General features: G+C 39.6%; 1 protein-coding gene across 1 annotated transcript; it reads right to left on the bottom strand.

Moving 5' to 3' along the window:
- Positions 1–1538: 1538 nt before the first annotated feature.
- NEUROD4 (neuronal differentiation 4) lies at positions 1539–12146 on the bottom strand. Its single transcript, XM_013997595.3, has 2 exons — positions 11640–12146; positions 1539–4629 (listed from the first exon to the last, which is right to left on the bottom strand). The coding sequence occupies exon 2, from the start codon at positions 4618–4620 to the stop codon at positions 3625–3627; it is 996 nt and encodes a 331-aa protein (XP_013853049.3). The 5' UTR covers positions 4621–4629; positions 11640–12146; the 3' UTR covers positions 1539–3624.
- Positions 12147–13204: the final 1058 nt, after the last annotated feature.

The raw sequence follows: 13204 nt of genomic DNA, 5'->3' as shown, positions 1-13204 counted from the left end.
TACAGGCCATCCCAGGTCATAGATACAACAGGTGCCATATGTCACATGGACAATCTGAGAGATGTGTAAAAGTACCTCCACTTCCACCAACTCTGGCCTTTTGCAGATAAGACATCTATGTACCTACCAGGCAGACAACCACTGAACATCATTTCAAACCTTTTGGATTAACCAACAAGTCTAAATTCTGACTCTACCATTCACTAACAGTGTGAGCTTGAACTCTATGCCATAGCTTCATAATATGTAAAATGAGAATGATAACATGTCTCCTTTATAGGGATTGTTTTAGATTGAATGAACATATGTAAGTCACCTAGAAAAGCGACAGTACATAGTAAGCATTCTATAAGAGCTAAGATGTGATTGTCATAGGTATCTGTCAGTTTACCTTTATTCTTCTAGAATATTCTTTGCCAAATAAAGCTACTCTTACTAAGCATCAAGTGACATGTACATTATCATTCACTCAGTATTGCAAAAGATTGGAAAAATATAAATTTTGTAATTTAATATCATAAATTATGGGGTTTCAACATGGAATGTTAGCCAGCTATAACAAAGAATTAAGAAAGCTTTTTATGAAAATACCCAAATGTAGGTGTTGAAACAAAGTATGCAGAACTGTGTTATATTATGCTACCAATGATAGAAGAAAGAAAAGGATAATGTATGTATATATGTATGTATATTGATGTATGTATACATGTATACATTAATGTATGCATATGTGTATACACATATATGCATATATGTGTGTATGTATATATGCATATGTGTATATATTAATATATGTACCTAATATACCTAATATTTGCTTTTATATGCATAAAAGATCTCTGATAACTAGTAAACTAAAAATTAAAAAGTGGTTTCTAGTTGGAGGGTGGGTCCTGAACAAATGGAAATTGGGATGGGAGGATGACTTTCATTCTGTAATTTTTATCTCTTAAATACTTTAAACCAATTCTCTCTCTTGATTACCCAACTATATTTTATTAAAGTTTATTTTTATCATCATCATTATTATTTCTTTGTCATCAGCAGTTTATGCATGGAAAAAGGGACCCTGGAAATTTTTAACTGTAGCAATCTGAAAGAAAGAAACCAAAAGAAGAAAATATCAAGAAGCAGTTGCTAACAAACATGCTTCATGATTTTTTGAATAGTTGGTTGGTCAACCTAAATTTTGGGTAATAGTTCCTCTTCTTGTGGTCCACCTCTCTGTGAGTCCTCTAAGTCATCTGTTTGATGACTTAGATTGCCCCTAGCCCTACATTCTGTAAACAAGAAGATGCTTTTTTCTCATTTGCAGATTTGCATGGGTTGATTATGTGAGTGGCAGAGTTCTTCTAGGCTTCTAGCTACTTAGTTTAGACCTTTCAAATCTTCTGCCAAGATCAGTTGAAATATGGGGTGTGTAGATCCCTCTGACAGACCAGCCTGTGCTCTGATGCTGCTCATAGGACTTGAGTCCAAGAAAATTAATAGATGAGAGTGAGGAAAAATTCTGAAGACTGACAGTGCAAGACAAGGTCTAATAAGACTCACAGCTTTATTTCTGCTAGAAAAAAAAAAGGAAAAACATTGTTTTACAAAATATTTAAAATTGCTTTGCATTATCAGATAAAGCCCCCAGAAGAATAAGACCACCCTGGATTGGACAGTGGGTTCTGTCCAATTATACTGCATTTCCAAATTTTAATTCAATTATAAAGTCTCTCTGAACAATACCATAATAGTTCATGGGTACCATACTTCCCAACATAAACAACAGATTCCAAAAAAATAACTGGCTCATCTTAGAGTGAAGGGGAAAAACATCTAAAAGTATTAATTTGCATAGCCATTCAAATTATTGCTGCTTTTTATAAAACTGTTACAGGTAACTCTGCACCAACCCTCACCCCAAAATTCAGGAATTCCTAGCAAAATTATGAACTCCTTTCCAAATAACATCTTAGGGAGGGTTTGTAAGCACATGTACAGAACCCAAGGAATTTGCGTGAAAGAAGGGAGAAATAATTTAAATAAATATTATCTAGTGAATAACTCAGGAAACATTCATTATCTACAAACTTAAATGCCAGAAAATGCTAGCTTCAAAAAAATAGATCCCCCCACAGCCTCTTAGGAATGTAAGTGCCAGTGTAGACTCAGAAAGCACATAGGATGGCGTCATAAATAATTTACTTGTCTGTTCCTTCTAGGGCAAATCGTGGTGAAGGGAACAACTTTGGTGGCTGATGGAGTTTAAGATCTCTCTTTAAGGATACTTTTAAGTAGATTTCCAAACCAAGGGTGCAAAATACAGCAGGGTTAGTGCTACAAGGAAAAAAAGGAAAGACGATGGCTTAGACTATAAGGAGATAATAAATAAGAAGGTAAAAAGTCAAGATACACTAATAGTTTGACAGGTTTTAGGGTGTAGCTGAGCTGTTGAAAATGATATTCTAATCCATGTTATCACTTTTTATTCATTTGCCCTGTTTAGATACCTTGCCTGCTTCCTGCACTCATCCTGTCTGGTCAGAACAGGACGTGATCCACCATCATGTAAACCATTTAGGCTTCTGGTTCGTTTTAAATAATTGTCCTGGCAGACCCAACAGCACAGTGAAGTTTTAACCATGTTTTCTTTAACCAAATGAAATTCATATTGCCAAAGAAACTCTAGTGTTTTCCTTACGGGCAGGTGTGAGCTAGAGGGAGTCCCCGAACTATGGGTTAGTATCTAACAGCCATTGTATTGCTCTTGAATTTGACCTCTGTTGTTTGCTGATTCCAATAGCAGTACCTGAGTTTCATCATGAAATGGTCTAGATGACTTCTCTAAGTCCCATTGGTCATCGCCTGAGGTTTCAGTGATTTGCTTGCCCCACCTCTACTACTGAGAAAAGTGCTCTTGGAATGTTATCAAGAATCGAGCTGGTATGAGATCTCTATTATAGTTCTGAAATTACTAAGGAAGATATGTTCGGCTTTCAGCCTAACAAGAAATAGAGCTAGTCTCTTAAAGAACATTATTCACAGTGACAGCCAAGTTAGAAGTTTAGCCTCTGGAAGCTATTTTTAGATAGATGCAAAGAAGTCCTGTCATTAAGTCCTGGAGAGATATGCACCTGGTGCTCCTTTGGCAGCTCCACTTGATCCTTCCACACATAGTGTCCATTTCCTATTAATTCCCAATCCTTCCAGTTTCTAGGAGTTTATAGGAGTGATCGCCAAAGTCACAGATTTTCAGAACTCTGAAGGACTTTATAAATTATCTACACTTAAAACAAATGCCTGATTTTACCAGTAAGTACACAGAGGCCAGAAATGAAGAATCAATTGGCATAGATCATTCAGTGAGTTTTTGGCACCACTAAAATAGGACCCAGGGCTTCTGTTCTATTTTCACATGATTGTAAACAACCAAATAACTTCACTTGAGGACCCTAAATAATCAATACAATTTGAGAAGTTGATGAGAAAAGAGGGTGACAGGTGTAGGAAGGCCTAACCAGACTGGAACTATTGTGTTTGATATACATCTATAGGGTTCCATTAAGATCACTGAATCTTCAGCTCAACCGCTTGAGTTATGGGAAATATCTCCACATCCTCCTCTGAAATGCTGGTCTAATCAGTGAAGATTGTGTTGAGTTGGGCTCCCATGCCGTGGTGGGGGTAGGAATCATAGGACATATCTATGGGAACATCATAGCGGGGGGTACCAGCCTGAAATGGAGTTGAATGCATATGCCCTGAGCTTAGACTTGCAGAGGGGTAATGTGGTATGAAGCTGTAGGATTTCTCCAGGTCAGGGGAGCCATCTTGCTTCAAGGAGAAGTTCCCACTGATGCTCAGGGGGGGAGTAAGTGGGCCCTCATAAGGTGGTGTACTGCAGTCAGGTGGATGGCTCCCGAAGGATGATTCTCCCAAACTCTTGAATACTGGAGGTTTAAGATTAATAAGATGTGTTTCCATATGGCCATAAGGAGGACTGGGGAGCCCGGGAGACTGATAGTTGAAGTTGTGGACAGAGATGGTAGAGTCACAAAGAGGAGATTTCTCCTCATGCTTCTCCAGGAGGACAGACTGAGAGCCCAGCTGGAGGCATCCAGCCACCAGGTTGCTTGTGGGCTGAGAGAGCCCTTTACAGAGCATCTCCACAAAGCCCTTCCCTTCAGGTGTTTGTCCGGTTTCTAGGACCTCAGACAAAGCCCAAATATAGTTCCTAGCCAGTCTAAGAGTCTCTATCTTGGAGAGCTTTTGGGTCTTAGAGTAGCATGGCATGACCCTCCTCAGGTTGTCCAGGGCATCGTTCAGGCCATGCATCCGGGTCCGTTCTCTAGCATTAGCCTTGACTCTTCGAGCCCTGAATCTCTCAAGGCGAGCTTTCGTCATCTTCTTTTTCTTGGGACCTCGTCTCTTGGGCTTCTCTCCATCCTCTTCTTCCTCTTCTTCCTCCTCAATACTGTCATGCTCTTCAGCCAAGCTGCCAAGCATCCCATAAGCAGCTGGTCTTCTCTCCTCCTCCTTCATCTCTTTCTGAGAGCCCAGACCTTTGTCCATCCAGGATGGTGTGTTGACCAACTCTGTCATCTCCTTGGGTTTCACATAAGTTTTTGCCATTTCCAGACTCTGGAAAAGGAAACAGCAGCCTGTGAATATCTGATGTGACTTAAACTTTATTTTTATATTTAGCGTTAAAGCACCGAATTAGTATTGGAATTCAATCTATAGTTATAATTATCTAGTCCAAGTCGTCCATTCTAAATAACCTAAGACTCGGAGTTCCCATCGCAGCAAAGCGAAAACAAATCCGACTAGAAACCATGGGGTTGCAGGTTTGATCCCTGGCCTCGCTTGGTGGGTTAAGGATCCGGTGTTGCCGTGAGCTGTGGTGTAGGTCACAGATGCAGCTCGGATCTGGCATTACTGTGGCTCTGGCATAGGCCGGCAGCAAAAGCTCCGATTAGACCCCTAGCCTGGGAACCTCCATGTGCCACGGGTGTGGCCCTAAAAATAAATAAATAACCTAAGACTCAAATAAATGTTTAGGACACTCATTTAGCTATGGCATATTGTAAGAAAATCAACTAGAGAAAAAGAAATTTGGTTTGATTATTCATTGCAGAGCCAATACCTCAGTTTCATTTTTCTTTTTCTTTTCTTTTCTTTTTTTTTTTTTTTTGGTCTTTTTGCCATTTTTAGGACCTCATCCTCAGCATGTGGAGGTTCCCAGACCCTATAGGGGTCGAATCTGAGCTGCAGCTCCCAGCCTACACCACAGCTTATGACAACGCCGGATCCTTAACCCACTGAGCAAGGGCAAGGATCGAACTTGCATCCTCATGGATACTAATCGGGTTTGTTAACTGCTGAGCCACTATGGGAACTCTCCCCAAGTTCTTTATCCCATGGACATTTTGCAAAAATAACTGACATACAACTCGAACATATTTTCCTTTCTTCCCAGAATTCAGATCATAAAATGGAATAGAGTAAGAAAGTAAATTATTGTCCAAATAGAGAAATTTCTGAAAAGGGAAAGCTGTTAAGGTAGCTATAATTAGATAATATGTAAATAATAATTACAATTATTACAAAATTTTTAAAGCATATTAAACAATAACATAAGTAAACTGTTGCATATTTACACCATAAAATAAATGAAAAATTGTAGTGAGATCATTCAGACTACTTTCTATGTGTTCTGCAAAGGATTACTCAATCTCTAGTTAGAGACATGTTGCATACATCTAACCTATAACATCTCTTGTCTCCCACTGGCTCTGCCAGCTGTTGGCTTCAAGCATGTCCTCAGAATGATCCATGCCACAACTAGCTGGTACACCACGTGATCATGAAATATTTCTCTCACCATCACCAGAAGAGCATTTTGTTTTTCAGTGAGCACCTTATGCTCTGTCTAGTGCTGGTGGTGTTAGGGTTGTTAGTGACGTGGTATTTAGAAAGGATCAGGAAAAGGTTACCACGGATCATCTTCCAAATTCACCCACATGTTAAAAGTGAAAACTCTTCATTGAACATGCATCTCACACGAGCAGACAAGTCTATGGCAGCTGCTAGAATTACAAGCCAAGTCTATTTAAGATTATTTCAGTGCAGCTACTATAGTAAGACTTCATCAAAAGTGAAAAATCTGAAACAGATTTTAAACGTTAACAGAATGTAGTGATGACAAACATAGCAAGGACTGTTTCAGAGACACAAACAGCCAGACTTTCTTTAATTCACTTGCCTAACAGATACTGTTTAGTTGGAATTTTCTGTGAAAAATTTGCAATGATGAAACATTTGAAAACTAGAAGAGACTGGTGATTTGGTCAAAATTTTGCATTTTATTCTAAAAGTCTGAGTTGTTTTGAGATTGATTGAGAGATTTGTAAGTATGTAATTTACCAAATAAAAGTATCTGATAAACTCCTTGGGGCATCCTAGTTCACCAGCTAGACTTTGAAATGTTAAACCCTTCACCGTCTTTGTATGTCAGTAAGGGGAGAGCATGATAAATGTTTTTTGATCCTTGAGGCTTGAGCCTCAAATCAGTGAATGCAGAAATTAGTACATAGCATTTTAAAATATAAATATATGATTTGATTTGTTTCTGGTAATCTGAGCTTGTTTTCCTTGTAACCTCATTTACCTCCTATAAATAATTAATGTGACTGCATTGCAAAAACAGCCTATGTTTCATGTTAATCAGCAAGGAAATCATGTCAGCTTGACTTACTCACTTAATAAGGCTTCCTGGATAAGCAGCTTTATTGAAAACACACGTTGGAACCTATTGGTCAACTGGCTGCCCAGGCCAAGTCAGAAAATCCCACTTTTAATATGGATGATGGAGCTTGTGTTCTGAGCTGCACTTCTAACTCCGGCAGATATCCAGAGGGAGGGCAAAAGACCTAATTAACTTTCTGTTAAAGTAACACAGACCTTTGAGAGGCAGGTGCAATTTTGAGGCCAAAGAGAATGCAGTGGGCTTGGGAAATCTAATGTTCCACATGTCACCATAATAACATTTGTGTAGTCTTAGAGCAAAACTCTGAGGGAAAAGGGGACTGTTATGCTCATTTTATAGCCAAGGTCACTGCAGGTCAGGTAGATTAAGTAATGGAAATGCTAAGACATAGAGCTGGTAGAGCAGGACTTAAAACCCAATTTTCCTGATTTCAAATTGTACTTTTATGTTTTTTCTCCTTTCTTGTTTCATCAAAGCTACAGGAAGAAAGAGGCACTTTGACTTCAGTAGATGCCGATCAGTAGAGCCAGGTCACCAGGAAATGACCATCATCCAAAGGAAGGCTAGTTTAAGTGTGCCCTGTGGTGCCTTGTAACTCTCATATTCCAGGATTCCTTCCTCTTCCACACTGCTTTCTTGTGGCTTATACCCATTTGTTCCCCTCTTCTTTCTTTACTCTGTTTCCTTCTCCTTTGCCTCTTCCTTCTCTTTCTCTCTTCTCCTCTTCTTCATCATCATTACCACTGGGTCATATGTACATGCGTGGAGAGGAGAGAAGGAAGATGCAGGAGAGGAAAGGAGAGTCTCCTGGATTGCCCCTGAAACCGGATACCATCCTAGCCTCTGAATTTGAGTTTTTTTATCATCTCCACCTCCGTACCTCTGGATGCTAGCCAATCTCTGTCAATCCTCACACCCATCACAAAGTGAGATTAGAACACGGTAGACAGCCCTTGCCTTTAATATAGTTTGATGCTTTCTGTAAGAGTCAAAGATTTATAGCAGGTATAAATAAAGGAAAAGAACCAAATGACTTTGGCTAGAACAATAAAAAGGGCAACCAGTTTTCAGCTTTGTTCTCTTACTAACCATGGAAAGGATGTGGTGGCTCCAATTTAACTTGCTCTCTTCCCATTGATATTGGTCCTTTAGCTCTATCAGAATCCCATGAATTCAAAAGCATGGAATCTGGAGTAACACACACTGTAGTTCCCACTCTTTTAATTTCTGGTTGTTGATCTCAAACACATTACATAAGTTCTCTGATCTTTCATTTTCTCTTTGATAAAATAAGGATATGTTTTACATGGTTTTTGCAAGACAGAAGTATGAGAAGGGATTTTTAGAAACTTTAAATGCTATAAAACATCATCCATATATTTATTTGTCTTGTGTTTATTCTTGGGTTCTTATCAATCCATTCACACATTTCCTTATTCAAAAATAAAAATTATTCCTCATGGGTGAATAATAAAAGGATGCTATATTCATTACCATGCCTCTTAGTATCTGGATGGAACCTCCTCTGATTGGCTAAGAAGCTCAGCTGACAATTGCCTAATAACCTTCCCTTTTCCCCAGTGTGGCTACATAGCACCTACCCTGGAGTCAGATTACCCAAATTCAAGTTTCAGCTCAGTTACTTACTAGATTTGTGACTTTAGGCAACTTTCATAATCTTTCTGTGCCTCAGTCTCCTCTTCTTTAAAATGGGAGTAATAATAGCCCTACCTCCTTGGATTACATATGTTTAAAGATTTTCAATAGTGCCAGACTTCCTAAATGCCATGTAAGTGTTAGGTATTTTGTTCCTAAAGTTCACCCTGGGTTTTTCTGGTCAAGTGGACAAAAATAGGTGTAATCGTAATCTATGCTTAGTGTTGACTTTATGCCAGCAAAAGCCAATGGCTCCATTTCAACACCTATTTCAAAAAATCCCCTGATAAACCCAACCCCAAACTTCATAGTGAAATTAAATATCAAAGCTCCTATTCTTTTACAAAAGGGTGAAGAAACAGAGCTCTGTCAGCTGTTTCTACTGGATTGACTAAAGTTCTTCCATCATATTCCATTAGTCTTTTTCACCCTGTTTTATAATTGTGAGAAAGTAGTTGGCTGGACCCTCTCACCAAATCATGAATTTTCAAGTTCATAAAGTTTCTGGTGGAATACAGACAGCTGTTGACACTGAACATTTTTCCCTTTTTTTTCTGATTAAACAATATTTGGGATAAAATTTTCCTATAGAATCAAGTGCCGGAGCTCTGAGGAAAAAAATGAAGTGTCTCTCGAATAGAAGTAACAGCCAGGGCTCCTCAAAGATAAAGAAAAAAATAAATAAATAAACGATCCTTTGACTTTTTCCACCTAAATATCTTCAATGTGTCAAAAGGTTAGCAGGAAAAAAATCCAACTTTCGATTTGAGAGTTGAAAATTTGTGTGGTGCACTTCTGAGTTTTGATCAAGGAACCAACTCTGTTCTCTCCAGAAGAAGTACCTAATTCTACTGTCGCTTTTAGCCTGTTAATGAACCAGCTCAGAGATGCATGTTGGAACTGAAACCCTGTTCCCTCACTCGCTACTTGTATTAGCACAGAAAATTTTTAATTCTTTCACTCTTGAGGCAAAATGGAAATAATATTTTTGTCTTTCACTTCATCTATAGAAGCTTTTATGAAAATCAAAGGGACAATGCCACACAAGTACATAATAATGTTATTATGCAAATGTAAGGGCACTTATTTAATAGAAGCTGTATGAGAAAGTCTGTAGCACTATTTCACAAAAGATTGTGATACACTATTTTTAGATTTCCCCAATTCCTAGAAAAGTAATTAGCTCTCAAAATATACATGAAACAGACTCCAGTATGACAAAAATCAATGAATACTGGCTCTGGAGGCACAATGCAGATACCCCTGCCCTCTCCCCAACACATTCTGATCCTATAAAGCTCATTTTATTCTTTGATCTTGAAATCTGTATTTCCTTATGCATCTACACAGTATAACAGAATTGCCCTCCCCTTTTTGAGATCCTTCTGTGAAATTTCAAGTTTAGCCAATTCCCTTGATTCAAAATTTTCTTCCACTTTGTTTTTTTTTTTTTTTCTGTTTTTTTTAAGGCTGAATCTGCATCATATGAAAGTTCCCAGACTTGGGGTCAAATCAGAGCTGTAGCTGCTGGCCTACACCACAGCCACAGCAATGCAGAATCTGAGCCATGTCTGCAACCTACACCAATGTTTATGGCAATATCAGATCCTTAACCCACTGAGCAAGGCCAGGGATTGAACTCCTGTCCTCATGGGTACTAGTCAGGCTCCTTACCGCTGAGCCACAATGGATGCTCCGTGGTTTCATTTCTTAATCTGCTCTAGAAAAATGTTTGCTTAGGCAAATATTATGACTCCCCAATACTTTCATCAGTGGGCTGAGGTCACTGGGAGTTACTGTCATGTGGAGCTGTTCTGAAATTCATCCTACTCCTTTACTAATTTTTGAGTTGCTGTGGAGACATTTCAGTTGACAAATAAGTGACTAAAGAGCACGTGCATGTGTGTTTGTGGTGATTAGTGTCTTTCCTCTGGAAAGCTGATTGTACTAGCTTCCGCACCTGATCTTATGACTAAATCCTCGATACAGTAGGAAGGAGAGTGTTTGACTCAGTTTCTAAGGAATCTAAGGACCAGACAGACCAAACATTTTGCCCAGAGTTGCAGTCTTTACACTAAAGACAGATCAGTGTGTTGAAAAGTTGCACTGCCTGGAAATAGCCAGTAAGCTGTTCTGTGCCCTTCCTGGTCAGCCTTTTACACTCTACTACTTTCCCTCTTAATTAATACCTGTATACACACACACACACACACACCCTTATCCAGCATAGCCATGTCATACTTTAGTTTTCATAGCCTCAGATCCTAATGGTGAACTTTGCAAACAGAAGTTACTCAATCCTTCAGTTTTCCCTCCTTGTTCTTCAACATTTCATCTCTGGTCCCTCTGTCAAAAAATGAGGGAGGCATTCTAAATTTATTAGTACTTTTCTGAATATGTTTTGGGGGGTGGGCAAAAGACGCCAGGTGGAGGAGGCAAAAATATTCACGGACAGTCTCGCTGTTCTTATTTCCCATCTGAAGAAGCTGAGGAAAAGTAAATGCCCCTCCCCCACTCTGTGCCAGCCAACTATCCAAGGATTTTTAGCAGAACAAATGGGGTCAATGGTGAGAATATACCCCATGGCTTTCAAACATCTTCCCTCATTCCCAAGTCTATTTTCATTTCCTTCATCCCCCTCTACCTTGGCTTCATTCCTTGCATAGCTTAAAATACTGTGAGCAAAGTGGTGGATTGGGTCAACTCCTCCAAAGTACTTGCTGAGCCACCTCAGGAAAGCAATTAAACTGATCAGCCTTTTTCTTCTGCATTAATAAAATGGAAAAATGGGTTTGACACAATTGGGGGATAATATGTAATCTCTTTGTTTTTCATTTGGCTGCACCCAGGGCATGTGAAAATTCCCAGGTCAGGAATTGAACCCACAAGGTTGCTGAGACCTGCACCTGCACCACAGCTGTGGCAACACCTGATCCTTGAGCCCCTGTGCCACAAGGGAACCTCCTGTAATCTCTTTTTTATAAAAATCATTGAGAGTATCTATATCACATTGAGTGAGAGGTGTTATGGAATTAGTGAAATTATTAAGACTTTATTATCTGTCCCTAAGTGTTCTGACTCTGTTCTCTGTTCAAGATTCCTAAATCCTACTCCCTCCTCACTTAGCCCGGAAGAAACTTAACCTTGCCCCAACTGCTCCTCTAGGACTGCAGGAAACACCCACAGAAACTTTATAGTCCCCGTACCACCCCATCCGCTGGCTCACCTCTGTCAGTGGCAGTCCCTGGCGTGAAACTCTGTGAATCTGTGTCCTGGAGGAGACTCAGAGAAGCCAAGTCTCCCTGACCATCCAGATCATAGGAGGAGGTGCTTTTAGTGATCCATGTTAAACCCGGCCACTGCCTCTTAGCAATGCCCCTGGGTCTGGTTTCTCTGACTGCTATTTATTCTACTCCTTCCTTGGCGTTCCGTACACTCCTCCAGGACGCCTATGGGCTGATGGCCCGTTGCAGCTGGTTTAGTCGATCTTCAGTACCTCCTCTCCCTGGTTAGTTCCCTGGAGTGGAGTTTTCAGGACCACAGCCTCTGGGCAGCTCCTGCGCTCTGGCCGGAGCCACTGAGTGGCAGCCGTTTTGATTGCTTTCCCAGCTGTCCAGGGAGGGGTGATGCTGCCCGCAGTCTAACTCCTCCCTTTCCCCAGCTGAAGGACACGCCTTTTTCAAAGGGCTCCTCTGGCCAGGTCCAGCTGAGCCAATGGTTGGTTTGTTTGTCTGTTTAAATGGGGATAGAGGTTGGTAGAAGGGGAATATGGGAGGAGAGTTGCTGAAGTTGAGAGGTAAAGAAAAAGAGGACTGGAAATCTTTGTACTTAAAAAGATAAGAAATGGGAGTGGTCCAGTTTAGGCAGTAAGGGGAAAGAGAATTGGATGTATACTTGGAGAAAGAGCTAATAAGGGCAAATGAAATTGTTTCCCATGTCTGAAGAGTCAAAAAATGGGAAAGATACATGCTTAGGACACAGCATCACTGACTGTTATCTCACATATATGAATTTGGCTTTAAAACTTCCAAACTCTAGGGAGTCCCTTTGATGGCGCAGCAGGTTAAGGATCAGGCATTGTCACTGCTGTGGCTCAGGTTGCAGCTGTGGCATGGGTTCAGTCCCTGGCCCTGGAACTTCCACATGGCACCGGTGCAGCAAAAAAGAGAATAAAACAAAACTTCCAAACTCTAAAATAGAAGGAAGAAGAATCTTCCTCTCCCTTCTTTCCAACCTGTCAAACATATTCCCGTATTCCCTTTATTTTAATTAGTGAATGTAGACAAACCTGTATATATATAACTATAGTATAATATATATGTGTATATATATATATATATAGTACTGTTCTTTCAACTTTTATGTATCTTTAAAATTTAAAAACCAAAAAGCAAATGAATGAAATCTTTCATTTTGTGGACCCTTAATTCCTCAAATTACAAAGTGGGATCTGCTATTATTTTTCAAAATATCATATTAAGCCTTCAGCAGTAATGATCACTTGGAAGTAAAGAAGGGTCAAATAATTCCTAAAACTCCTGTGGCATCTGAAGTAAGATGAAATTGCTAAAAGAGAAAAAGAAAACTATACCCAAAAAGATTTAAAGGAAATATATGTGTATGCTTAATGACAGAGAGCTGTGGGCCAAGCTACCAAGTCAAAGTGTGGAATCTTCATTGCAGAGGTTGTCAGATTTGTAATACTACCTTGTGTAAAACTTGACCAATGTTAATTAAATAATTATGAGCCCATCTCAAGGAGTAAAGGATTTTGTGAACTTCCAGTGATTC

This window comes from Sus scrofa, chromosome 5 (assembly GCF_054392235.1).
Source record: "Sus scrofa isolate SSC_HxYL_T2T_F1_AM1 chromosome 5, Sscrofa_HxYL_maternal_Yorkshire_Landrace_v2.0, whole genome shotgun sequence".
Classification (NCBI taxonomy): Eukaryota; Metazoa; Chordata; class Mammalia; order Artiodactyla; family Suidae; genus Sus; species Sus scrofa.
The sequence above is the reverse complement of the archived record's forward strand: the minus strand, read 5'-3'. Positions and strand labels throughout refer to the sequence as shown.

What these genes read in the sequence shown, in the direction of transcription:
- NEUROD4 (XM_013997595.3), bottom strand. Translation starts at nt 4,620, where the DNA reads ATGGCAAAAACTTATGTGAAACCCAAGGAGATGACAGAGTTGGTCAAC.